General features: G+C 33.9%; 1 protein-coding gene across 1 annotated transcript in view; it reads left to right on the top strand.

Moving 5' to 3' along the window:
• The window catches only part of LOC134710851 (von Willebrand factor A domain-containing protein 5A-like), a 41,980-nt gene extending 14,511 nt beyond the window's left edge, over nucleotides 1-27,469 (top strand). The window contains exons 2-16 of the mRNA XM_063571257.1: nucleotides 1,468-1,586; nucleotides 4,076-4,278; nucleotides 5,440-5,659; nucleotides 7,016-7,164; nucleotides 9,147-9,255; nucleotides 11,241-11,345; nucleotides 12,112-12,238; nucleotides 13,226-13,367; nucleotides 13,639-13,718; nucleotides 14,458-14,575; nucleotides 24,240-24,407; nucleotides 25,868-26,030; nucleotides 26,399-26,505; nucleotides 27,311-27,326; nucleotides 27,459-27,469. Coding sequence (XP_063427327.1) covers nucleotides 1,523-1,586; nucleotides 4,076-4,278; nucleotides 5,440-5,659; nucleotides 7,016-7,164; nucleotides 9,147-9,255; nucleotides 11,241-11,345; nucleotides 12,112-12,238; nucleotides 13,226-13,367; nucleotides 13,639-13,718; nucleotides 14,458-14,575; nucleotides 24,240-24,407; nucleotides 25,868-26,030; nucleotides 26,399-26,505; nucleotides 27,311-27,326; nucleotides 27,459-27,469 — 1,782 coding nt within the window. The 5' untranslated portion in view covers nucleotides 1,468-1,522. The remainder of the gene's footprint in view (nucleotides 1-1,467; nucleotides 1,587-4,075; nucleotides 4,279-5,439; nucleotides 5,660-7,015; nucleotides 7,165-9,146; nucleotides 9,256-11,240; nucleotides 11,346-12,111; nucleotides 12,239-13,225; nucleotides 13,368-13,638; nucleotides 13,719-14,457; nucleotides 14,576-24,239; nucleotides 24,408-25,867; nucleotides 26,031-26,398; nucleotides 26,506-27,310; nucleotides 27,327-27,458) is intronic.
• The last annotated feature ends 318 nt before the right edge of the window (nucleotides 27,470-27,787 follow it).

The raw sequence follows: 27,787 nt of genomic DNA, 5'->3' as shown, positions 1-27,787 counted from the left end.
TAAAAATGTTATCGCCTTACACATTCAAAATACGTATGTGCATTTTGCCATATCAATATAGGTACGTAAGGTTTCTAATTCTATAGATACATTGAATTTTGATGACATGATTGATGATTTTCGTACTTTCTTAATGATTTGTGGAAATATAAATACAATTCAAAACCTAGACTACCAAAGAGATTGTCACTATAGATAAGTCCATACACGTAGCAAATTATGGAAATTAGTTTTATATTATAATATGATTGGCCCATCCCGAAATCCTGGACTTGAAAAAAACGAAATTGAAATAAAGTAAAGTTCAAAAAGATTTCCGGATACTGAAATCCCGAGCTTAAAAACACCCGATCCCGGAGGTCTGATAAAGGTCCTATCCCCCCCCATCTTGTTGTCGAGTATCCAGATTTTTGTTTCGTTTCTTGACAGTTGGTAGTTTGCTGTATAGTTGACTCTCTTTTTATTCATATATTTCATCATTTGCTGTTTTGTTGTTTGTTTCAGATACATTTAATTCACATAATTAATTTAAATATATCCAATTCTAGAACATGTCTATTATATAAAAACAATTTTCATTTTCTTCTCGGAAAATCTACTTATCAAAACGTTTGTCACTCTCTCCGTCGGCTCAAAGAGGAATAACTCTCATTAACGTTTCGAGTTCGCGGAAACCACGACGTCATAAAACACTGACGGCATAGTACTGTTGCGCTTGTATATGCGCATAAACAATAGAGGGATTTGTCTTTAAGCAACCAGTAAGAATTTGGGTTGTGATTTTTTACCTTTCTAGAGATATGCCCTTTTAAACTTGGAAAATTGCAAAGCTTGATTAAGGACAGTCATGTTCATAGACACATTCTGTCTATTATTTTGTTCAATTGTTTTGAAATCCTGCATGTGCAGTTCCTTGGTGGAGAGACTGCAGTTTTTAAAATTGGATGACAACCCCTTATGTGTTTAAAGAGAAGACTGAGGACATAATTTGTTGTTCTGTTATAAAAAATGAACCATATAAAAAAGAAGATGTGGTATGATTGCCAACGAGACAACTATCCACAAAAGACCAAAATGACACAAACATTAACAACTATAGGTCACCGTACAGTCTTCAACATTGAGCAAATCCCATACCGCATAGTCATGTTGGTTTTTCTGCATTGAAAAAAGATACAATTTTGCTTTATAGCCCTTTTTTTTTAACTTCACCAAACAAATGCCAACATCTTGACAATTTATTTTACCATTTGTATAATCCAAATTTTCATTTACTTCTGTAAGTGTAAATCAAATCATTTAAGCATTATGGTCAACTGCCATTATACATTTTATATGATCCTTCTATTACAACTTCAGAAGAAAATCTTTTATTCCCTAAAACATGTGCTATTGATCTTTTAAACATGGTCATAAGCTTTTTCGTCTTTCCTTAAAAGGCTATTTTAAATAAAAAAAAATTTTTAGGATAGAAGATTTTTTCTGACCTTGCATACAGTTCATCAGTATATTAGAATTAAGTATGGCCAGTCGCATCAAAACAGACACTGGAAAGAAGTATGGGCTGCTGTCAGGACAAAAACCTGGTTTGTATTTCATTTAAACTTTGGCTAAAAATATGAAGTTCTTATTGCAGAGGCATAATCTTTGGTTTCTGTTTAAATACAAGAAAGCTATTACCGGTAAACCAAAAGTTCTTATGGGTGAAGTTTAAGTTATTTTTTTCTAAATAAGAAATGACGCAAGTTTGTTGACAGAAAGTTCTGTTTTACAGATAATGATCGATATATTCCAATTCTCTCCTAGCTGGCCTCTTTTCATATAGAATGTGTCTACCAAAATCAACCTAAATCATCAATGCAGGTGCTACGACGTACATGCAGTTCAAAACAATATAACTTTTTCTCAATTTAAGGTCATGCACCTCTCTTATTTTACTCTGGTTAATAAGTAACATTTTCAAAAGAGGTTTGACTTAAAACTTTAATTACTAAAAACAAAAAATATGTCATTCATTGATCAAAACATATGGAAGGTTACTTAGACTCTTTTACCTCAGGAATAGATAACCTTAGCTGTATTTGGCACTACTTTTAGGAATTTTTGGTTCTCAATGCTCTTCAACATGTTCAACTTCGTATTTTATTTGGCATTTTAAACATCTTTTGATTCAAGCACCACTGATGAATCTTTTGTAGACGAAATTAAAGGGAATCAAGCAAGTCACATTCATTACACATATAAAACAGGAGACGCTGAACATGTGCAGCAGGTCTCTTCTTTTTCCCTCGATTTGTGTATATAACCTTGATTTGTCCATTCAAATTTTCGAGATTTAACGATAGGTGAACTACTTTCGACTTGATTTTGTGTCCTTGAAAGTCAGATTTGTCTGATGGAATGATTGTATAATGCGTTCATTGTGTGTGTTGTGGTGTTTGTGCTTGTCTCTTTTGCTCCCAACCTCGCCACTGAAAAGCAGCTTGCTGTGAAAACAAGACTGAGTGCGCGAGTGTTTCCCGCCAATTAAAGCCTATCATGTAATAAGACCAATGTGACCAGATATATCCCTCTCGAGGGGGTATATGTAAACTGGTCCAAACAATTCAATCCTGATGCCTGGTAACATAGCCCCCGCTATGGGATAAACAGCTGTAATGCATTATTGATGACCTATTAAAATTTAAAGACTATAGGGAAGTCAATCCTAACAGAATATTTGGGTAGATGTAACTCGTAAGCTCAGTTACAGCAATCGTCTAAGGAATGGGACATCCTGACAGAAAACCCCTATCAGTCACGTAAGAGAAAGAGCTTAGGTTTTATGTTTCAGAAACAGAAACGAAGAATTTGAAAATATTCGTTACTGCCCAACATGCCAGTAGCGTACACAGCAGAAGGTGAATAAGTTACAGACGTAAACAGAGAAGATGCGCGTCTGGCGTAAATATAAAATTTTATCCTGGTATCTATGATGAGTTTATTTACAGGGAATTTAATTAAAAACAGTTTTTATGACCCCACTGAACAGGAGGGGTCTATTAGTTTTATCCTTGTCTGTCTATCCCAAAGTTGGTTTCCGTTCTCTAACATTAGTTTGCCTCAACCAAATACTATGAAAGTTGTACCCAATGCTTATCACCACATAACACATAAAACAGATCAAGTTTGAATTTTAATGATGACACTATTGTACCCTTCTAGAGTTGTGCTCCTTAACAAATGGAAATTGCTCAGTTTTTCCTATCCTTTGTCCAACTTAAGTATGCCTCAACCATATGTTCTGAAACTGATACACAATGCTATATATAAAGCTAAGTACTGCAAAATACAGATAAATTTTGAATTTTGATGGCTTAGCTTTTACTGTCTAGAGTTATGCATCAATCTTTACAAATTGAAAAATTGCTGAATTTTGTTGTTTCCATTCTCTAACCAAAGTTGCCTCAACAGTCATGACAGTATGTTATGAAACTTGCACACAATACTTAGCACAAATATTTTATGAAATAGTATCACTCAAAGTCATAGCCTCTGATAAGCTGTGAATTTGCATGATTACACAATGAAACCAATCAAAAGTCTTAATTCATATTTCATTTTAAGCATTCTAAAATCCTATTCATGCATAGAGAACCATATATACATGTCAGAACTACATGTTCTCCACCCTTCTATTAATGAGTAATTAACTCTAGGTTGTAAGTTATTGTTTCGTTAATTTCATGTGTCTGACACGTTTTTTTAATTACCTTCATCAGGGATGCTTTATTTGAAAGCCAATGATGTAGAACTGAAACATTTGAAGAGCCATATGACCTCACATGTTAAAAAAGTTTATGCATTTTCAGGTAAAATTTGTAAAGTCACTTGTTAACTGTATCCCTCTACTGACATGGAATCTTGAATTATATCGTGTAAGTACTGACAAATTGATTCATTAATTAATAAGAGTCAACATCTTCCTAGGTTTATACCTTTAAATTTAGGATGACTGATACCTGAAATATATATATACACAGTACATTAGTAACTGATCAGTTAATTAGATTGTAGATTCAGTTTGTCTTTGTAGTGTCATTAACAGAATCAAAGACTCATGTGACAATTCAAGGATTCATTGCCAATGTTGAATCTAAATTGACATATGTTAACAACAGCAAAGAATCTATAGAGACCCGTTATGTATTCCCTATTGATGACATGTCAGCTGTGTATAAGTTTGAAGCAGATATTAATGGCAGACACATTGTAGCAGAATGTCAGGAAAAGCAACAGGTAAGATTAAAAAAATGTGAATGTTTAATCGAGTACTCTCTGACAGGGGAGTGTCAAATAATCACCTAATCGCAACTTCTTTTACCAATATAATCACATAATTGATAATCATGAATTATTTTTTTACAAAATAATCAAATAATCAAAAATACAGTCCTAGACTATATAATTATCATAAATAACTTGCTCTAGTAATCACATGATCACTTTAAAAAGTGCAAGGTCTGTATTGAATTTGATGATGTCAAAAGGGTTCAAAGAAGTCTTTTATTAAATTTAAGTAAGTATGACAGTACTAGTGTCATAATATTTCATGACCACCATTGAATTCAATCTAATAATGATATTAGGTTTAAAGGGAAAAGACAAAAAGACAGACAACAGCATGGCCAAAGAAAAAAAAGAACATAGACAAACCACACATATTAATTTGGGAACAGACTTCTGGCTTTTTAAAAACCACCCCTATTCCTGTATGTTTTGGGGCAAAAATCCCTACCATTCATAAATATTTCATAGGATAAAATATATAACATATTGAAATATTTTCCCAGCTATCAGAAATACAATCTATGTAATTGAATTATTCTTATTATTTATAAACAAAAATATTACACAGTTTTACAAACATCTTAACAGAAAATTTATATTTAAACCAAATTGATATAGATCTATAGAGATTTCTACTCATTTCTCTTAATTTTACCTCTGCAAACTTATACACAATGTTCTTACCACAAACCATAGATCAAGTTTGAATTTGGATGGTGTCACTTTTACATTTCTAGAGTTATGCCCCTTTTTAAATGGAAGAATTCTTCGTTTCTGTTCTCTAACTTTAGTTTGCCTTTAATACTGTGTGTAGAATTTTGAATTTGGGTGGCCTCACTTTTATTGTTCTGGAGTTATGTTCCTTTATAATGATATAAGCAAGTGGGCCATATATGCAAATCAAATGAGATGTGTTCATGTAATGAGTTTTGATATTTTATACTATTATGCTGCTGAAAATAAAAAAAAATAGCTCATATTGCGTATTGTATTAAATGTAAAAAGAAACTGCCACAGAAAAATCATGAGGTATTGTATAATTAAAATTGTTATCAGCTTATGAAATGTTATGATTAATTAAGACATTACATACAATATTTTTTTTTTTAGGCTAAGATAACCTTTGAAGAAGCTACATCTACTGGTCAAGCTGCGTTCTTCCTATCGGAGAGTAAATATGCTGGAGATATTTTTGTGTGTAAGCTTGGTAACTTGGATGCAGGGGAAACTGCTGTATTGACCATGGCATATGTTGTAGAGTTAACTGTTCAACCAAATGGGAATCTGAATTTTGTCTTGTCATATGTTTTGAATACTAGATATTCATCAGGTCAGTCTATACCAACTCAAAATAATTTATATACTATTTTTCTTAACCAATGTAAATAAGATGATGGCGATAATAACACTGACGTTAACAAAATTAATTTTCACTGCACATTAATCGTTACACTTAATAATACACAAAAAAATTCATTTGAATGATAAAAGAGTTTTTGCAGTTTATTATACCCCCGCTTTACCCCCCGCGGTATACTGTTTTACCTCTGTCTGTCCGTCAGTCAGTCCGTCTGTCCCATGAATATTTTTTGTAGCATTTTTCTCAGGAACTACAATACAAGGATTTCTGAAATTTGGATTCAGGGTTTATCCAAGTCAGCTATACCGTGTGATGCATTTTTAGATTGATTACTTGACAACTTCCTGTTTACCGAACACTTGTATCATTTTACACATGATAGCCAAGTTGAAAATTTTCGTCACATTTTTCTCAGGAACTACAATACAAGGATTTCTGAAATTTGGTATCAGGATTTATATAAGTCAGCTATACCGTGTGATGCGTTTTCAGATTCATCACTCGACAACTTCCTGTTTACCGAACACTTGCATATTTCTACACTGTTAATATTATCCACTTGCAGTTGGGGTATCATCAGTGAGCAGTAGCTCGCAGTTTCACTTGTTTTTTTTAAAATAGCAAATTTCATTGAGTACATATTTTTGCGTTAACTAACAAATATATTCATGTACCAGGCCTATTCAAAGACACAATTATACAATTAATGTGTGATAGAGGTAATGAGTGTGGAAAAATATAAATTCCCTATCTTCAATTCTAAAGAACTATATGGATTAAACAACTAATGGAATTTATTGGTGTATAAATTGGACCAATTAAGTCAATCACAAACATTTGTTTGAGAGTGTATTGGTCGAGTTTATACACCAATAAGTTCCTTTAAAAAGACATTTAATTCTATAACATCTTTTAGGCATAAGGGAACAAAAGGAAAATTCACAGGTCTGCAATTTCAGTGTAATAATATTCTTGTATTCTTGTAAAGTATTGTTCCCTCATCCTTATCAAAAATTATCAGTTTAAAGACACATATAAATGGTACTGAGTATTTGTCTGAAAAGAATGGTATCAACTTGTGTTAAAACTTAGTGACCCAGTATTTAATTATTATAAATGATGTTTAGCTCACCTGGCTTAGTTACAGCAACAATTAAAAGACTGAAGTTTAGACAATGAAGTTAAGACTTAAGCTACATATCTATAAAGATTGCAAAATAGCATGTGCCACCATTTTGCACTTCTGTATTGTTTAAGTTTGAATTTACTTCCACAAATTTCAAATAATGCATTTAACAAATAGCTTTTATTATTTTCTTTTAATAGCTGGAGATGCAGGAGATACACGGAACTCAATAAAACCTGTTAAGTTAGGATTCACTGCATCAGTAAAGGGTCATCACAAGATCAAATCTGTTAGCACTTATAGAGATGATTTACAGTTACAGATATCTGATGATAAACATTCAGCAGAGGTAGGCATACACAGATATCTGATGATAAACATTCAGCAGAGGTAGGCATATACAGATATCTGATGATAAACATTCAGCAGAGGTAGACATACACAGATATATGATGATAAACATTCAGCAGAGGTAGACATACACAGATATCTGATGATAAACATTCAGCAGAGGTAGGCATATACAGATATCTGATGATAAACATTCCGCAGAGGTAGGCATAGACAGATATCTGATGATAAACATTCGGCAGAGGTAGGCATATACAGATATCGGATGATAAACATTCAGCAGAGGTAGGCATAGATTTGATATCTGATAATAAACATTCAGCAGAGGTAGGCATTATACAGATATATGATGATAAACATTCAGCAGAGGTAGGCATACAAAGATATCTGATGATAAACATTCAGCAGAGGTAGGATTATACAGATATCTGATGATAAACATTCAGCAGAGGTAGGCATATACAGATATCTGATGATAAACATTCAGCAGAGGTAGACATAGACAGATATCTGATGATAAACATTCAGCAGAGGTAGGCATATACAGATATCTGATGATAAACATTCAGCAGAGGTAGGCATACACAGATATCTGATAGACATTCCACAGAGGTAGGCATACACAGATATCTGATGATAGACATTCAACAAAGAGGTAGGCATATATGGATATCTGATGATAAACATTCAGCAGAGGTAGGCATAGACTTGTGAGATGTTGCTTTTTGTTTAGCTTTGAGTGAAGTTGTTACCACAAAACACAGATCAATTTTAAATTTTTAGGGGCATCACTATTACCATTCTAGAGTTATGCCCCTTTACAAATGAAAAAAAAATGCTGGATTTATCTTTCTCAGTGATGCTCCTAACTCCACTCTGAAGTAACTGTATTATACTTGAAGCCCCCTCTGACACATGCATAGCGTTATTTTGAAATGCATAAGTTCAGCATGGCAGCACGGTCCTCTTATGCAAGTAAATACTCCAATAAAAGACAAAGGTCAATTATCTACCAAAAGAGCAAATATTTACAAATAACAAACCCTGACCCTATGAACATTATAATCATATCGACACCTCAAAAGCTTACAAAACCTGTAAACAGACTTATTAAGAAGGGATATAGTTACGATACTGTTGTCAGGTCATTAAAGACTGATTCACTTATAAGGTCTTTGCACATTACACATTACATATTTTTTTTTTTTTAAACAGTAACTGTTGTTAGCATGACATGGGCTATGTTCTTCTCACATATTTTATGAAAGTATGATACTAAACCCCTACTATGAGTACAGACAAACTGGTACATCCAGGAAAGTTTTAAGGCATGGCAGGAACAAGATATATAAAAGTTATACGAGGTCTACGTTTCAGAAAATTAAAAACTTACCTGGATTTTTATGTCCATTTTTTTTTCAGTCTGCAGAAGATAGCAAAATAAACAAACACCCGAGTTTCATTTGATACGGTCAACTCAGTTACACAGTTTAAACCTGTTAAATCACCTATTGTTTACAGGTGTCTATTGTCCATCTATTGTCCATTTAAATCAATACTACTCATAACATTGATTATATGAGGGGAGCTTCTCAATCGTTTTCACTACTTAGTTAATTTTTGCACCTTCTGCAGGAACAAAAAAAAATGGATAGCAAAATCTAGCAAAATTTATAATTATCTGAAACATAAAATGCATTTAAAATTTATATATCTAGTTCCTGCCATCCCTTAAAACTGTTGCAGGTGTATCATAAGGTTAGTCTGTACTCAGAGTAAAATTTGGGGTGTAAATACGGCCATCTTAGCCAAAAGGTTATGATGAACCTTAATAATGAGCAAAGTCCATACTAATTAATGTACAAAAAATAAACGAAAAACAAATATGTAACACAGCAATCATTGACTCATGATGTCATTATCTTAAAGATTCTTAATTGATAAACAACTTGGTTAAAATGCATGTATTAAATATTTCAGATAAAGTTAAAAGACATAGTTAGTCAATACAGAGATTTGGAGTTTTCTGTGTCATATGATGATGTTTCTAAGCCAGAAGCAATATTAGAAGTTGGTGATCGTAATAAAGGTAAGAAAATAATCACAACTTTGGAATTAATGTTATTGTATGCAAAAAATAATTATACAGATATTTCTGGAATTGTGAATATCACTGATGTCCAAGGAAGGTATACAATTTTTTGTGACAACCCATTTTTGTCGAGCCTTCGACTTTTGTCGAAAAAGTGAGACTAAGCGATCCTACATTCCGTCGTCGGCGGCGGCGTACACAAATATTCACTCTGTGGTTAAAGTTTTTGAAATTTTAATAACTTTCTTAAACTATACTGGATTACTTCCAAACGTGGACAGAAGCTTGTTTATGATCATAAGATAGTATCCAGAAGTAAATTTTGTAAAAATAAAATTCCATTTTTTCCGTATTTTACTTATAGATGGACTTAGTTTTTCTGCAGGGAAACATTATATTCACTCTGTGGTTAAAGTTTTTGAAATTTTAATAACTTTCTTAAACTATACTGGATTACTTCCAAACCTGGACAGAAGCTTGTTTATGATCACAAGATAGTATCCAAATGTTAATTTTGTAAATATAAAATTCCATTTTTTCCCTATTTTACTTATAAATGGACTTAGTTTTTCTGAGGGGAAACATTACATTCACTCTGTGGTTCAAGTTTTTAAAATTTTGATAACTTTCTTAAACTATCCTGGTTTGTACCAAACTTAGACAGAAGCTAATTTATGATCAAAAGATAATATGCATAAGGAAAAATAAATCCATTTTTTCCGTATTTTACTTTTAAATGGACTTAGATTTTCTGCCAGGAAATAACATGTTCACTCTGTGGTTAAATTTAAAAAAAAACAAACTTTCTTTTGCTACTTTTAATTTGTACCAAACTTAGACAGAAGCTTGTTTAAGATCATAAGCTAGTATTTAGAAGGAAATTTTTATAATATTTTGTACCTGTGTATCTGTATTTTACTTATAAATGGACTAAGTTTTCTTCCAGTTAACATTACATACAGTCTGCAGTTAAAGTTTTTAAACATTTATTAGATTCATAAACTATCCTGGATTTTGACTAAACTTGGACAGAAGCTACTTAAAATCAAAAGATAGTATCAAGAGGAATATTTTTATTGATTTTTTCCTCATTTTGTTGAGCCTGTGAATTTCAGAAAAAGTAGGCGAGACACTGGGTTCCGCGGAACCCTTACACATTTTATGTTGAGTCTATTATGGAATGTGTATGTTATGCACAAAGTTTGAGTTTGAAGCTGTAGAAAACTGAAAAAAATACACATCAATTTAACTCTTAGATTGATACCAATAGTCCTGCTTTTTACTGCATCAAGCAAAATACATTGTGTAGAATTCCTGTTCTGACCTGTTGCTGTGTCTAGTGTTCAGTAAAGCTCAAGTTTAAAATTGTACTAAGTAAATAAGAGATTAAAGGCCTTCTATTACCATCAGTTCTGAACAATATTTTACTTGTACAAGTGAAGGTATGATAAGGTCATTTTAGGCCACAGGAAAATCCAAAAGTATTGCATATACCTTCAATAGGAAAACTAACTATTATAGTCAATTAGAATTAGAGTCTAGTGCAACTGCACAAGCAGGGTTGAACTCACAGCTTCAGTGTTGACTGACTAGTGATTACAGAAGTAGAACTTCTGTAAGACCACTTGGTCACTGAGGCGTAGAAAAACAATACAAAAAAGTACTATATAGCATCAAGGTCAAAAATACAAGACACAATAACAATGTGGTATAATAACAACTATCAATTAAGCCTATGATTAGAAAGAAAACTTAATTGACAACTCTTGCATCGTCTTTTTTGTAGTCTTGTTTCTCTGCAAATTACAAAAACAAGTACAAAGGTGTCTCAGATGAAGGATTCTATTATTTTGTACTATGAAACATAATCCTAGAGTTAAACCCTCATTGCACTGTAAACACACACATACACACATTGTATTGAGGCAGAATAATAATTATAACTTTAAGGATTGTTTTCTAGTTATGTCATTGTTTTTCAGATGGATTATTAAAAGAAGATGTTTTGGTGCTGAATTTTATACCTGATTTGAAGAATCATTGTAGAAATGTTAAAAGGGAATTTATTTTTGTTATGGACAGATCAGGTAATACTGCTGCAACCAATATTTTGGTGGTATAATGATATAACATTGTCAGTGCTGTTGTCAACCTTAGACATTTGGTTTCCAGACAATAACCTGAGTATAAGAGTTATGAATCTCCATCAAATTTTACTACAAGATTAAATACAACAAAAGAAAGTTTGGGTTTGGTTTTTGGGGTTATAGTCCTAATTCTGTTTAAGAATCAGAGGCAAAGAAACTCTGATTTTCATGTTTCAACAGCAAGCATTTTTCTTTTTTCAGGGAGAATAACTTGTCTTTAATTGTAGAGATCCACAAGATTACATACCTCATAAGGAAAGTTTAGGATTGATTTTGGATGTTGTAGCCCAATTCATTTCAGTATTATAGGCAAAAAGTTGTGGATTTTTATGTTTCTGAATTATAACTTGAGTATAAGTCTATTGATTTGTATGACATTGTACCACAAGGTTCCATACCATGAACGGAAAGTTGGGATTGATTTTAAGGGTATTGGCCCCAACCATTTTGGAAACAGGGTGCCAAAACAGTAGTTTGCAAATACTTTCTATTAGATTGTCTATTGACATTTTTCTATATGTTTAATTCAAAGTCTTAAATACTTTGGATTCTTTAGTATGCTGAATCTAAACATGTATTCAAATTTTGGATTTGGTCTAATTTTTTTAAATCAGGGCCACATTGAAGTCCAAAAAGTCCACAATTAAACTTGAGTTTGATTTCATCATTGTTGATATTGTTATAATTTCTACATTTACATATACAGGTAGTATGGATGGAGATAGAATGGAGAAATCTAAAGCAGCTTTACTCCTTTTCTTGAAGAGTTTACCTGTTGGATGTCTTTTCAATATTGTGTCATTTGGAAGTAGTTACAGTTTCTTATTTGACAAGTAGGTATTGAACTACCTGTATTATGTATGATGTTAAATCGTTCATAGAACATTACAAATTAATTTGAGATAGGGTATTGCCTTCTCCACCTAAACACCTATCATACCTGCCAACTTTTCAAAATGCCCATGGGGGTTTTACATGGGCAATAACTCTCATAGTCCTAAAAAACCTTGAAGAGGCCTTCAAATGTATTTTAATGTTTTTGGTTTTTTTTGGCTTCTTCATACTTTTACAAGCCTTAAACCATTGTTAATCAGTTGTTTTGTTTAAAATTGTGGACACAATTGCTCTTTCAAAATTTCCATTTGGGAGCCTTCAAGGGGGAAATCCCCCGCAAATAGTGACAGTTGGAAGGTATGACCTATAAGAGTGAAATCTGCTTCAAAGGTTTGTATCAGCTATAAATGATAAGTTGTAAAATATGTGCACATTCAATATTTTCTGGAGTAGTTTAGCAAATTATGCATTTTTGAAATGATGGATTCATTAATATTTGTTGGATACAAATTTTCAGCAGTATATATGTCATTAGATGGAATGGCGACATGATCAACATTGTAAGCTATTGACATACAAATTTCTCCTTATATCTATTGAGATTCTTTTTAGCAATACTTAAAAACAAATTTGGAAAATCAGCATATATTTAATCCATGGCAATTTTTATGCCCCACCTATGATAGAAGAGGGGCGTTATGTTTACTGGTCTGTCCGTCTGTTCGTCCGTCTGTCCCGCTTCAGGTTAAAGTTTTTGGTCAAGGTAGTTTTTGATGAAGTTGAAGTCCAATCAACTTCAAACTTAGTACACATGTTCCCTATGATATGATCTTTCTAATTTTAATGCCAAATTAGAGTTTTTATCCCCATGTCATGGTCTACTGAACATAGAAAATGGTAGTGTGAGTGGGGCATTCGTGTACTGAGGACACATTCTTGTTTTAATAATTGATGAGTCACCAAAATGTTCATTTTATGTTTTTCAGAAGTCAACAATATAATGAGGAAAGTCTTGGTGCTGCAAAACATCATCAAAATGAAATGATGGCCAACATGGGTGGAACAGATATTCTATCTCCATTATCAGCAATCTATAGCATGGAGAATAATAAAGACTATCCAAGACAGGTATTTTGAAAGAAATAGGAACAATTAAAAAAAAATAAAAAAAATGCCTCAATTTTTACAGTTCTAGATTGCTAGTTATTTCTATACCATCTTAATAATTCTTCAAAGAATACATATGTTGTCAAGACAAAAACTAATGCATAAGTTAATATAAATTAATTACTGTGGACTCATTTATTTTCTGGAGTATCAATTTTTGTGGATTGAGGCAAAAAACAAATTGCATCTTCGTGAATATTTTCGATTTCAAGTTAAATAATTTCTGTTTCAGATTTTCCTGTTGACAGATGGTGAAGTTGGTAATACTGAAGCTGTTGTAAATTTAGTTGGACAAAATTCTCATAATTCAAGGTGGGATATAGTCAGACAACTTAATAAAAATTTTGTGACAAGTGGTATGCTTTATATTGCTTCATATTTATATGATTAGTTATGATTTCACAACACAAAGTATGTTTGCTTGTTATTCTATGAACTAGCAATCCTTGAAAGCAATTACAATATTCAAAATTAATAGAAAAAAAATTGTGACATTTGCCTAACAAATTGTAATAGTTTTAAAATTTAGTTTTAAGTATTCTCATGCAGAAGTTTATTTCACAGCTTAATGAAAAGCAAGAATTCAGATATCAGAGAGATTTCATGAAATGTTTTAGTGGGACTTATAATCTTTTCAAATGTAAGTGAAGTAGATCAATAATAGTTGATGTGATATTATACCTACAGTTACTGATCGTTACTGTTTGAGTAGGACATAGGCTCATCAGTTGCAATGTTGTTTACTTAATAAAATACCAATGTAGGTAGTTTTTAGTTGTTTATAATAGTTACAATTATGAACAATGGAAAATAACTTCAATTTTAAATATTACCTTAAATGTGTTCACATTGCAGAAGTAAATCAATCTTTACCGACAGTGCTAGCAAGCACTTTGATTTTTGTGAGGATTCAGGCTTTGGTAATAGAACTGTGCATAATATTTTAAATTCCTGTCATCCCTTTTAATGGAAATTCTACTTCTATATTTGTATAACCATAAACAAGGTATTGTACTTGTATTAATAGATGAGTTTATTCCATTTATTACAGAGTATTTACATTTGGAGTTGGCCATGGAGCTTCTACAAGTCTGATAAAAAATGTAGCTAAAGCTGGTGCTGGAAGAGCAACATTTATCAAAGACGAAAAAGACAACATGAAAGCCAAGGTTTGAATATTGTCAAAATCTTGTCTTGAGTCTGTACTGAAACAGAGATCAGAAAGATAGTCCAGTCAATCTAGCATAAATTTTACCCTAACCTGAAAGTAATTGCAACAGAAGATTTTTAAGTGTGAATCTTAAGCATTATACACAAAATATACACAAAAAAAGTCCCATAAAATTTTACTTGAGGAAGACTAAAAAATCAACACCATTTAAAATTCCTACGGAGATTTGCATTGAAAATGGAGTTAAATCTTGCAATAAAGGCAGAAATATCAATAAAAATTGATAAAAAATTATAACTTTACCCATTCTATTCATCAGAATGTATTGATTCTTTTTTTCTGGTCTGTGCGTCCGTTCATCTGTTAGTCTGTTCATCTGTTTGTCCGTTCGTCCGTCCGTCTGTCCCACTTCAGGTTAAAGTTTTTGGTCAAGGTAGTTTTTGATGAAGTTGAAGTCCAATCGACTTCAAACTTGGTACACATGTTCCCTATGATATGATCTTTCTAATAGTAATGCCAAATTAGAGTTTTTACCCCAATGTCACGGTCCACTGAACATGCAAAATGATAGTGTGAGTGGGGCATTCGTGTACTGGGGACACATTCTTGTTTTAGCAGCCTTTAGGGCATAACAATCAACTCTAAAGATGTTTAATATCTGTTATCAAGCTATAATCTAGATTTCATAATTCATTACATGTAGTTGACAATTTATTGAATTTTTCAACATGTCAAGGTAATGAATCTCAAATTTAATCATGCTGAAAAAAATAAAATATACAAAAACCAGATTTTCACATTATTTTTTGAAAATGGTCACAAAGCTTCAAATTTGTAATTTCTTAAAAGAAATGCTCAAAAAAAATTAAAACTACCCATAACACTTAGGTTTTGTACATTTCATGGGCAGAAGATTATATAACTTAGTGTAATGAAAATTGATAGGGTATGTTAACTTGGTGTTTTAGGACCCTCATATTCATGGCCGACCATCTATGACTTAGTATTACATGGTGCTTTATGGTCCTAAATTATGGAGCCTGTAAGCCCTAATTATACACGGTACACGGTAGCCCTAATATGTATGGAGTCCATAAGCCCTGGTGCATATAAGCCTGATTGCCCATAAGCCCAGTTGCCCATAAGCCCGGTTGCCCATAAGCCCAGAAACTCTGGTGCCCATAAGCCTGGTTGCCCAGTTGCCCATAAACTCTGTATCCATAAGCCCAGAAACTCTGGTGCCCATAAGCCCACAAGCCCATACTGCAAGAGAAGGTATATAAGGGAGTGATAATTGTGAAACAGCAGAGCTGACGAGAGAACGAGATTAGAATATTGCCAATGTTACTTAGTGTGCTATATCTGTATATACTGTATATTCTGTTATTACATTATTACTGTGTATTGTGTTTTTACGATACTTGAATACACTGTTGAACTTTACACAACGACTTCGTGTTTATTTTAGTAAGTTAGAGAAAAGGTCCAAGCAACACAAGAATCCCTCATTTATATACGCAAAAGGATCTTCTCGGGTCACGAACTACCCGTCGACAACACCACCGGGAAGGTCCCCCGAATTTTTGCGTTACATTGGTGGCAGCGGTGGGATTTATTTATTTTTGTGTTGAATAAGGATAATTCTTTATTGGATTTAAATCAGGATTTTCACGTTGTGCTAGGATGGAAACCCCTAGAAATAGGATATACACTCGGGCACATATGCCTTCTGAGGTAAGACAGACACACTTTTATACCGATAATGGAGTCTATGATAGTCGCTCTCCATATGACTCCGGAATTGAAAATTCCACGGTATGTGGGACTCCTCAGCCAAAGCACCTAGGAAAATATACAGGCTTCCAAACGAATGCCGGATTATTTTCACAAGAGGAGCAATTTGGTCTGAGTACTGAGGTTCCGGGATACGAGGAGGAAAATATAGAAGAGAATAAACAAAATTGGGGAAAATTTTGGTTAATTTGGTTAACTTTACTCTCTGTCTGTACTGGCTTAGTAGCAATAGCCTGGAAATATTTTCCGTGTAACAAAGTAGTTAAAAAGTCACAGGAGTATGTGATGACCGGATTACTAGGAATCATAGCTTTTGTGCTAGTAACGACCGTATTGAAAATTTTAATACATTTTTGTAAGACCCCGCGTGAACAGGATGTTATAGTGTCGCCAGGGCGTGAACAGGGAGGAAAACGATCTAAACAGTCAACGTTTCTCAGTAACAATAATATACGGAGCATGACAAACCCTAATCAAGAATGTGGGTATGTCGATGCACCGAATAGCCCTTACTATGCACCGAATAATTCTATGTCCAGTTACTCAGGAAAAATGCCAGTTAGCCAAAAGTCCACGTTGAATAGCCCAGTTAATATGGGACATGAAAACCAGGACAAATTGGAACACAGGCAAATTCCAGAACGCAATGGACACGATAATAATATGAATGTAGCTAGCTTTGATGCTTTTAGTGGATCAGATAATGCTAGAGATTTTGTTTCTGTTGAACCAAACAATAGACCGGGAACCGAGTTCACGAATGTAGGGGCACAAAGTAAAGAGATGGGAAGATTTTCAGCACGTCCCTCCGAATATCCGGTACGGCGTACGTTCTTGGGGTCAAATTCAGACGTATGGTCGGAATTTCTCCAATATTTTGAAAATATTCGGGAGTTAAATTTGTGGGACGATGAGAAAGCAAGACGAGTATTGCTTAGTACGTTAAGGGGCCAAGCGGAAACCTACGCTTACGGGCTGCCTTTGATAATTCAGAGAAATTATCAACGTTTAGCTGAGAAACTGAACGATAGATTCGGGCATGCTGCAATAAAAGAGAGATATATTGCTGATGCTAAACTACGGAGGAGGCAACCAGGAGAATCCCTCCGAGATTTTGGTCAAGCTATTGAAGACTTGTATAGGCGGGCTTATCCAAACAATCCTGACATAGTTGAAGAAAACGCTATGAAGTCATTTTTAGACAGATGCGGCCAAAACGAAGAATTTTGTTTAAATATAAAACGCACTAGACCTAGAACTTTACAAGATGCTGTTTTATCGGCTGTGCAAGAAGAATGTTTACGGTTAGGTGAACAAGATTTATTTCAAGATGCCAAACCCGCAAATCGTTTAATCTTTGGAATAGACGGCGAAAATGATGGTGGCGAAATAAATGACGAGAACGATTTTGAAATTCCCTTTTCGTCAGGGGAGAGTTATCAACCTCAAAATGATTATAGGAGTGAAACCTATAGAGGGAGAGGATCCAAGTCGAAAAATAATTCTCGACGAAATAATCGCGGGAGAGGAAATTCTAATTATTCTAACCCAGCACGATCAAGAGGAGGCCGGGGTTTTAACCGGTCAAATGACTCCTCTGATCCGTTAAACTAAAACGGACCGGTACCTTTGGCCAGGTACCGGTCACACCAACGCGGCCTCACGCGAAAAATTATGCAAGGAAATTTGGAATTAAAAATCAGAAAGACGGAAGAAAAAGAAATGATAAAACTAAACAAAATTCAAAAATTCAAGTATCTAAAGAAACTAATCCTTGCAACTTAAAGCAGACGCCTCAAGAGGCGAAAAATTTTGACGATGTCACAACGGCCAAGAATCTAGAGCACCCTAATTCTCATGGAGCTCTAGTTCGTGTTTACGGTGTTGCTAACATGATGGTTAAAGGTCATATAGAGAGTGTTCCTATCAATTGGAAAATTGACACTGGAGCTAAACGGACTTTCATTACGGAACATGTTTTTAATTCAATTATTGAAAAACCGCAACTAAGTCCAGTTGACGCTAACTATATAGCCGCTGATGGACATAGTTTGAAATGTAAAGGAGAAGCTGTCATGTTGGTAATTTTCAATGATCATGTTTTTGAACACAAGATCATTGTAGGAGGAGTAAAATATAACTTACTCGGGGAGGACTTCATTCTTAAAAACCGGTGTACGTGGGACCCGGATGAATCAAGTTTTATTATTAAAGGAAGAAGATTTCCATTAGACGGAAATGATGGTAAAAGTGGATCCGGCAGAGTGGTGGCCTTACAAACGATACTGGTACCTGCAGGACACGAGGCTATTGTAAAATCCAGCGTTGTAAATAAGTTAGATTCACCCTGTAAGCAAAATTTCCTTGGGATATTGACACCGGAAAAATTGTTTATGGAAAAGTTTGGTTTAGCTATCGCTAGGACACTAGTAGATTCTAACCAATCTGTAATATTTACACGAGTTTTTAACCCCGGATCGTCTGATGTTACAATTTATCAAAATACGCACATGGCACTGTTTACGCCTATAGATAAGGTAGGACCAGTCTTGGACCTAAATGTTGATGTTCCGATTTGCAGAGTGTCCGAAATAAGCAAAGACACTTATTTATTACCTGAATACCTTACTGATGTTTACGAACGTGGTTGTGTTGGCCTCACGGAGGAACAGCAACAGAAATTTAAAGTATTTCTTTGTAAAATGCAGGAGTGTTTTGCTAAACCTGGGGAGGTAGGACGAACTAATTTAGGCTCACATTCTATCAAGCTGAACGATGAAAAGCCGGTGAGAGAGCCTCCCAGACGGATTCCTCTCTATAAAAGACAAGCAGTTGAGGATGAAATCAACAAACTAGAGGCACAAGGACTTATTGAAAAATCAATTAGCCCTTGGTCATCGCAAATTGTAATGGTTCAAAAGAAAGACCAGTCCTGGAGAATGTGTGTGGACTTCAGAAAATTGAATGAAAAGACCGTAAAAGACGCCTACCCCTTAACTAGAATTGATGAAAACCTCGACACCTTAAGTGGAGCCGAATGGTTTACATCCTTAGATTTAAATATGGCGTATCACCAGGTTCCATTAGAAGATGGGGATAAAGAGAAAACCGCGTTTGCAACACCAAGAGGGGGTCTATATCAATTTGTGACTATGCCGTTCGGTCTTTGTAATGCGGCCGGAACGTTCGAGCGAATTATTGAGAAAGCGTTGAGTGGACTACAATGGCATATTGCTGTTTTGTACCTAGACGACATTGTAGTTTTTGGAAAAACGTTTGACGAGCATTTTGATAATTTAGAAAAAGTACTCGACAAACTAATGTTAGCCGGATTAAAATTGAAACCCAAAAAGTGCACTTTTCTTCAGAAAGAAATCACATTTTTAGGTCACGTGGTATCAAAATCCGGGGTGAGCACAGATCCGGCCAAATTAGATGCGGTAAATAAAATACCGGCTCCAACAACAATTACAGAGGTACGAAGTTTCCTCGGCCTGACCTCGTACTACCGTAAGTTTGTAAGAAGTTATTCGAAAATTGCAAAACCTCTGTTTGATCTCACTAAGAAGGGACATTGCTGGAAGTGGACAACGGATTGTGAATCAGCGTTTTAAGAGCTTAAAAAACGGTTGACTTCAGCACCTATATTAGCATACCCGCAAGTAAATGGAGCTGAATTCATACTGGATACTGACGCCAGTAATTTTGCTATTGGCGCGGTATTGTCACAAGTACAAGACGGAATGGAGAGAGTTATTGCCTACGGAAGTAGATCGTTAGATAAACCGGAACGCAATTATTGTGTGACCAGGAGAGAAATGCTAGCCGTAGTATTTTTTACCCGACATTTTAAACATTACTTATTGGGTAGACGTTTTACTTTGCGCACCGATCATGGATCGCTTACATGGTTACAAAATTTCAAAGAACCAGATGGGCAGATTCATCGTTGGATCCAACAGTTGAGTCAATTCCACATGAAGATTGTCCATAGACCTGGTGTCCGTCATGGTAATGCTGACGCTTTATCTCGCATTATCACGTCGACATCCGATATTTGCAAACAATGCAAAATGCCCTGGGATTATGAATACCAGGGACCTGAAGAAGTGGAAATAATTGATATGCAGGAAGGAAAAGGAGTAAAATTGATGAATAAAACTTTGGAAGGTCAGTCTGTAGGTGGAGTTACTAATAAAAGTCCAGAAAGACCCACAATGTCATTAAATAATTTTGGAGACATAGATGGGCAACTAGATTGTAGTATTCCGGGAGAAATACCTATTGTAAGAAGGGGGAGAAGGCCCAATCGGCCTCCGCCAGCTAGACGAAAACCAACCCCAAAAATAGCATTGGACATAACATCTATGAGACAGCAACAAGAAGAGGATGATATAATGGGGGAAATTTTAAAACTTAAAATTGAAAATGCGGAAAAACCTTCAACAACGGAAATAAGTAGTAAGAGCAAAGAATTTAAATTTTGGATATCAAGATGGGAGTTGTTGGAAGTTAAAAATGATGTCCTGTGTTTGTATTGGGTTGAAAAGAACAACTGTGCAAAATGGCGTGTGTGCGCACCAAAGTCCGCGATTAGTGGTATACTTTGGTACTTACATGACGCTAGAACCTCGGGTCATTTAGGGATAAAGAAAACAGTTGAGCGAGCCCATATATGTCCGTTTTATTGGTGGATTATGCAAAGATCGGTGAAAGAATATGTTCATAACTGTGAAATATGCGAAGAGCGGAAAAATCCAGCGCACAAAAAGAGGCATGCTCTAAAAACACACTTAGTCGGTGCTCCATTCGAGAGAATAGCTACGGATATCGCTGGCCCGTTTCCATTGTCTGACAACAAAAACCGTTATGTGCTCGTAGTAGGGGACTATTTTACTAAGCTTACAGAAGCATACCCGATGCCAGATATGCAGGCGGAAACAGTTGCTGACATTATTTTTAGAGCATGGGTTAAAAGATACGGCTGTCCTATTGAATTACACTCTGACCAAGGCAGACAATACGAAAGTACCCTTTTTCAAAACATGTGCGAATTACTTGAAATAAAGAAAACCAGAACAACTCCATTGCATCCTCGTTCTGTTTGGATGATAGAACGTATGAACCGAACGATTCAGGACATATTATCAAAGTACATCAAGTCCCACCAGAGAGATTGGGATCAACACTTAGATTTTCTGACCATGGCCTATAATTCAACACCTCATGAAAGTACAGGTTTAACACCACACCGTTTGGTATACGGACAGGAAATGAAATTTCCCTTGGATATTATTTCTGAAAGAATTGAGCAAGACGAACCCCAGTCTGAGTTTGCATCTAATTACGCCAATAAATTAGAAGAAAGGCTGCGGGAGGCACATGAAATAGCGAGAGAGCATTTAAAAGTGTCATCCGAACGACAAAAATTTCAATACGACGGGAATGTTAAAGAAAAAATATATTCTGACGGACAGTTAGTGTGGAGAAATCAAAAACAAAATATTCCAGGAAAGAAAGCCAAGATTTGTAGGAATTGGACCGGGCCGTGGGTGGTTATAAAAAAATTAAGCGACGTTTTGTACAGAATTCAACATGCTAAAAATTCACCCCCTGTTGTGGTTCATGGAGACAATTTAAAACCGTATCGGGGATCAAAGAAACTTAAATGGTTTAAACAAGGAGTAATTAATGAAAATGTGACAGTAAGTTTTCCAGATCTCGATAATTTCCTGTAATCGGAAGATTCTGAAAAGGACAGTGAAAATGCGGAAGAATTTGCCAATGACCTACCTACAGAGTTGGATGAAAGTATTATTCCGAACCACCAAAAAAAAAGATAAACGCATTGACAATTTACCAGCTGTTTCAAAGAGTCCACAAAAGCCCGAAAAAGAAGCCCAGAGGAAAAGCCCGGAGGCCCGAAAAACAGAAGCCCAGTTTCCACATCTGAAATTTATTAGCATCTCACCAGATGTCGCGCCTGCGCAAGAAAATCAAAACAGTCGGGAAGATAAACAGTACACCACGAGAAAAGGACGCCAAATTAAAGTACCAGAAAAGTTTAAAGATTTTATTGCTACAACGTCAAGTGCAAAAACATTTCAAATTTAACTTTTGTAAACTATGAACATTTGTGATTTTTCTTTTGATTTTTGTTGTCTCTAAATTTGTTATAAATATTTTTTATTATGCTTTCACAATTGATACATGTATTTCTTTGTTAAGTAGGTGAGTGAGAGTTAGTTGTGCTAAACCTGGTGCGTATTGTTGAATTTCTGTCCATAATGTGCTTGTTAAATTTAAAGGGTGCTAAAGAACTTTATCATTCAAGACCAATCAGTCAATTCATGTTATCATGGTCATTACTATCCATTCACTCGTTTGAATTTTTTTTTGTTTAATCATGTATGTTGATATTTTGTTTTTGCAGTCTAGTACATTTTTGGTATTATGACTTTGTTTTATAAGTATTTACATGTATGCCTGAATTATTTTTTTTAACATGTTTTTGTTATTATAATTATACTGAACAGTGGAAGTTCAGTTTTTCAAAAGGGGAGGGCTATGTAATGAAAATTGATAGGGTATGTTAACTTGGTGTTTTAGGACCCTCATATTCAGGGCCGACCATCTATGACTTAGTATTACATGGTGCTTTATGGTCCTAAATTATGGAGCCTGTAAGCCCTAATTATACACGGTACACGGTAGCCCTAATATGTATGGAGTCCATAAGCCCTGGTGCATATAAGCCTGATTGCCCATAAGCCCAGTTGCCCATAAGCCCGGTTGCCCATAAGCCCAGAAACTCTGGTGCCCATAAGCCTGGTTGCCCAGTTGCCCATAAACTCTGTATCCATAAGCCCAGAAACTCTGGTGCCCATAAGCCCACAAGCCCATACTGCAAGAGAAGGTATATAAGGGAGTGATAATTGTGAAACAGCAGAGCTGACGAGAGAACGAGATTAGAATATTGCCAATGTTACTTAGTGTGCTATATCTGTATATACTGTATATTCTGTTATTACATTATTACTGTGTATTGTGTTTTTACGATACTTGAATACACTGTTGAACTTTACACAACGACTTCGTGTTTATTTTAGTAAGTTAGAGAAAAGGTCCAAGCAACACAAGAATCCCTCATTTATATACGCAAAAGGATCTTCTCGGGTCACGAACTACCCGTCGACAACACCACCGGGAAGGTCCCCCGAGTTTTTGCGTTACATTAGTCAAATACAAACTTATAACCCCATCATAGTATCATACTTAACATAAATTTCAAGATAATCAACCAACAACTGACCAAAAAGACTATTTTTTGAGGAGTTATCTCCCCTTCCAATGTTAATTTCCATAGGATATTTATAATGCTGATTTTGAGTTTTCCTGAATTTATTTAGGGCATTATGCTATAGGAAAGAACTAAAACAATTTCTGTAGCAATTAGTTTGAGGTTAAATCTTAGTTCGACTGGACTAAGAGTAGATGATTTTGATTTTTATAATTTCCTGTTGATTTATAGTGTTCACTTTAAAAAAAAAAACAAGAATTTTATTTCATTGAAAATGTGACTTTCATTATATTGTAAATTCAGAAATTATTGTAATGGGAATAATCCAACTGGATTAGTATCACAATAATAACATTCTGATGTCCAATACTCACACAATTGTATGCAGATTTTCCTAAAATCACAAAAATTAATCTTGCATTTTTGTTTTTTCTCAAAAAATCAGAAGTAATAAATGCACACAATAACTTCTGAATTTACAATATTGTATATTATCAATAATGAGGGTTAATTCAGAATAGCACTTCTGACCCTAAGAAATTTATATAGTGTTGCTTTCATTTTATAGGTGATAAGAGCTTTAGAGTTTTCAATGGAAGACAGTTTGGCAGATATTATTTTGGAATGGAATCTTCCTAAAGGATGCACAGCTACAAACATCCCTTCACAACAACCTAATGTATTTAATGGAGATAGACTTTCCATTTTTGCTCTTCTTCAGAATACAAATAAAGCGGTAATTATCATTGACTAATCAGTAAAAAAATATTTTAACATTTGTTGTTTGTTTAAAAGTATTTAACAAGACAAGACAAACTAAACTTCTGTAATATTCTATCAAATATAATTATCCCCTCTTTGTTCTTTTGTTTCAAATCAGTTTTTGTTGAGCCTTTGACTTTAGTAAAAAAAGAGAGACATAGCGATCCTACATTCTGTCGACATCTTTGTCGGCGGTGTCCACAAATATTCCCTCTGTGGTTGAAGTTTTTGAAATTTTAATTACTTTCTTTAACTATCCTATATTTGTACCAAACTTGAACAGAAGCTTTTTTCTAATCATAAGATAGTATCAAGTTTTTTAACATTTATTAGATTCATAAACTATCCTGGATTTTTACCAAACTTAAACAGAATCAAATAATAGTATTGAGAGAAATATTTTTCCTCTATTCTTCCTTTTTATTGTTGAGTTTGCAATAACAGCAAAAGTAGGCGAGACACTGGGTTCTGCGGAACCATTTGAAATTTTTGTATTGAACCACTGGGTAATGTGAACTTTCGCCTAAATCAATGTTCATTTGTGATTTTGTCCAGTGATTTCAACTTCATCAGTGGTTTTCTTTAGTATATTTTAGTGTAAGCAAAGTCTATTATGTATTTCTTTAAATTATTTATGAAATGTTTGTGCATTTAGAACTATTCCAATTGAATATCAAAAGTATGTGACATTTATTCTGCTAATGATACAACTAGCTTAACTATAAATGAGAAGCTAGCAGGTGAAAATATTTTCTGTTTTAAAAGAGAAATACCAAGTTCAATCTTAGTTCATGATTGTTTTTAACTTATATAGCAATCAACTTCTGATAATATATCAGTAATGTTTTATTTTGGAATTTCTGTTTTGCTGCTTACTTGTATTACTTTGAAGACTTATATAAAAAATGTTTTTTACCTTTAAGGATGTTTGCTTGTCATGTTTTGGAGTTTTTGTCAGATTTTCTAAATCCTCTGTTTTTATCCATTTCAATGTCTTAAAAAAATTTGCCCATGAACCCCCATATTTTTTTTTATAAATCTTTTCAATGTATAATTATAAGCAATTTGTAAAAGTTTTATAAATTTTTATTTATTTTTTGAAAGTTTTTGAGAACTTTAACTGGTCAATGATAAAGCTATGAAAATTTAAGAGAGCACATTTTCCCGCCAAAATTTCAATGGCTAATATCTCAAAAACAAGCACATTGACCCCTATTTTTTTTTGCTTTTTTGATTCTTCATTTAATCCCCTATCAATATATACTAGTTTTATGGAAAGTTATTTATTATGAAACTGAGCAGCAGACATCCTTAATATCCATATTTATGTAAAACATAATGGTCCTAATTTTGCAATTTAATTACCATTAATTACCAGTACCAGTATCACATATGATAGCTAATTTTGTATCAACTTTCTGCATTTCTTTTAAGAAATCTGTTGAAGGGTCAGTAACTCTGAAAGGTTTTATTTCGGGAAAACTACTTGCTCATACTATGGATATCAAAGCATCATCTTATATACATCCAGATTTGCCTATTCATCGTGTGGCTGCGAAACACCAAATTAAAGAACTAGAAAACGGTCCATTATCAGGTAATAATCTACAGAAATATTTCAATTCTTTTTAACTGACTTTTGTCATTGTTTTTTGCAGATATCGAAATTGTGTGTTTTCTGGATCATAAATAAAAGATAACGTTTCTTGGACCTGTTTTCTGTCCTTCGGTTGGGTTGTTGTCTCTTTGACATTCTCCATTTTCATTCTCAATTTTTGTGTAAAATAGAGAATGGAAATGGGGAATGTGTCAAAGAGACAACAACCTGACCATAGAAAAAAAATGTTTGAAGTTTAATGGTTTTAGGGTAAAATATTTGGAAAATAATTTGATTGGATTTTTGTCTTTGATTATTGGGGAAAAATATTAAATGTGTGTTATTGAAAGATTTTATTATTTTTATAGACGACACTAAAGAGAAGATCATCATGATAAGTACAGCAGCCAAAATTATATCCAGATTCACAGCCTTTGTGGGAGTTGATGTGCAAACGAAACTACCAGTTACTAATGTAAGTAAATTCAAAACTTCATTTGATTACATTGAACAAAATATTGTGTTATCTCAATGACAAATTATTTGTATATTATGTTTGGTTTGTATGCCCCTACCACTTAATGTCCTTGTACATGTTGTATATCATTCCAACATTCTGTCCTGCTGAAAGCTTATACTTGTCATACTTTTTAATTTTTTTCCAAAACATTTCCTCCACTACTGAGCCAACTATCATGGCTGTTATGGCCTCAAAAATTAACACAGGTCTCAAAGCAAGCTGTGTTATCTTTAAAACTGTTCCAGAAAGCTAAAATCTGATAGTTGCAAAAATGTTCACAATTTTAAGATCATTAGGAACACATCGGCTATCATCTTTGAAATGGAAATTTTGTACATCTGTGAGGGGGATAGGACCTTTATCAGAACTCCAGGATCTGAGATTTTTAAGCTCGGGATTTCGGATACCTTTTCAGAATTTTGGAATTCTTTTTTTCGAATTTCGGGACCTCACGATTTGGGTGTGTTTAAACCCGGGATTTCGGGATTAGGACCCCACATACCCCTCATCAGTGTATATGAAGGCTTGCAGATAGTCTAAGTTTTGTAAAGAAAAAATCCAGCCATAACCCAGAAGCCCATTTCATGTTTTTAAAATTCCAGTTGAATCATGTGTGCAAGATATGTCCGTATAAAGGCTATCTTTCTTTCCTTATTGATGATGATGATGAACAAAACAAAAATTTTGTCTATAGTTTCATATAACGGGTATGTTAGCATAAGATATAAATCTGAACTTTTGTTTTTTTCTTTTTTTTTAGAAAAAGAGTCAAATAGGTAAGTTTTTACTTGGATATATTTTTTATTGTTGTTAGTAGAAAAAACAAAATACTACGTTCTTTTTAGAAATCAATTATGATTTTGATGTCAAAAGCTTTTCATAAAATATATATATATTTTGTATTCTAGTTATCCATTAGTTGTGTGTACCTACAGACAATTTAGTCATCATCAAGATTGTAATATTAAGTAGTTTGAAATATACATTTGCATGGTTTGATTATCATTAAAAAAATACAATATATAAAAATACCTGAAATTTGTTTATGAGTTTACAAATGTCTGCATTAGAAAAAATTGCACTTGTAAACTTTAGTACTTTTGCTGCATGTTGATTATAAGAAATAAAGACATTTATTTAAAAAAAAAATTACCCACTAGATCTACTTAAAAAAAAAAAAATACTGAACTTAGAGAAAAATCAATTCGGAAAGTCCATAATCACATGGCAAAATCAA

This window comes from Mytilus trossulus, chromosome 3 (genome assembly GCF_036588685.1).
Source record: "Mytilus trossulus isolate FHL-02 chromosome 3, PNRI_Mtr1.1.1.hap1, whole genome shotgun sequence".
Taxonomy (NCBI): Eukaryota; Metazoa; Mollusca; class Bivalvia; order Mytilida; family Mytilidae; genus Mytilus; species Mytilus trossulus.
Note: the sequence above shows the minus strand (reverse complement) of the source record. Positions and strands in the feature narration are given on the sequence as shown.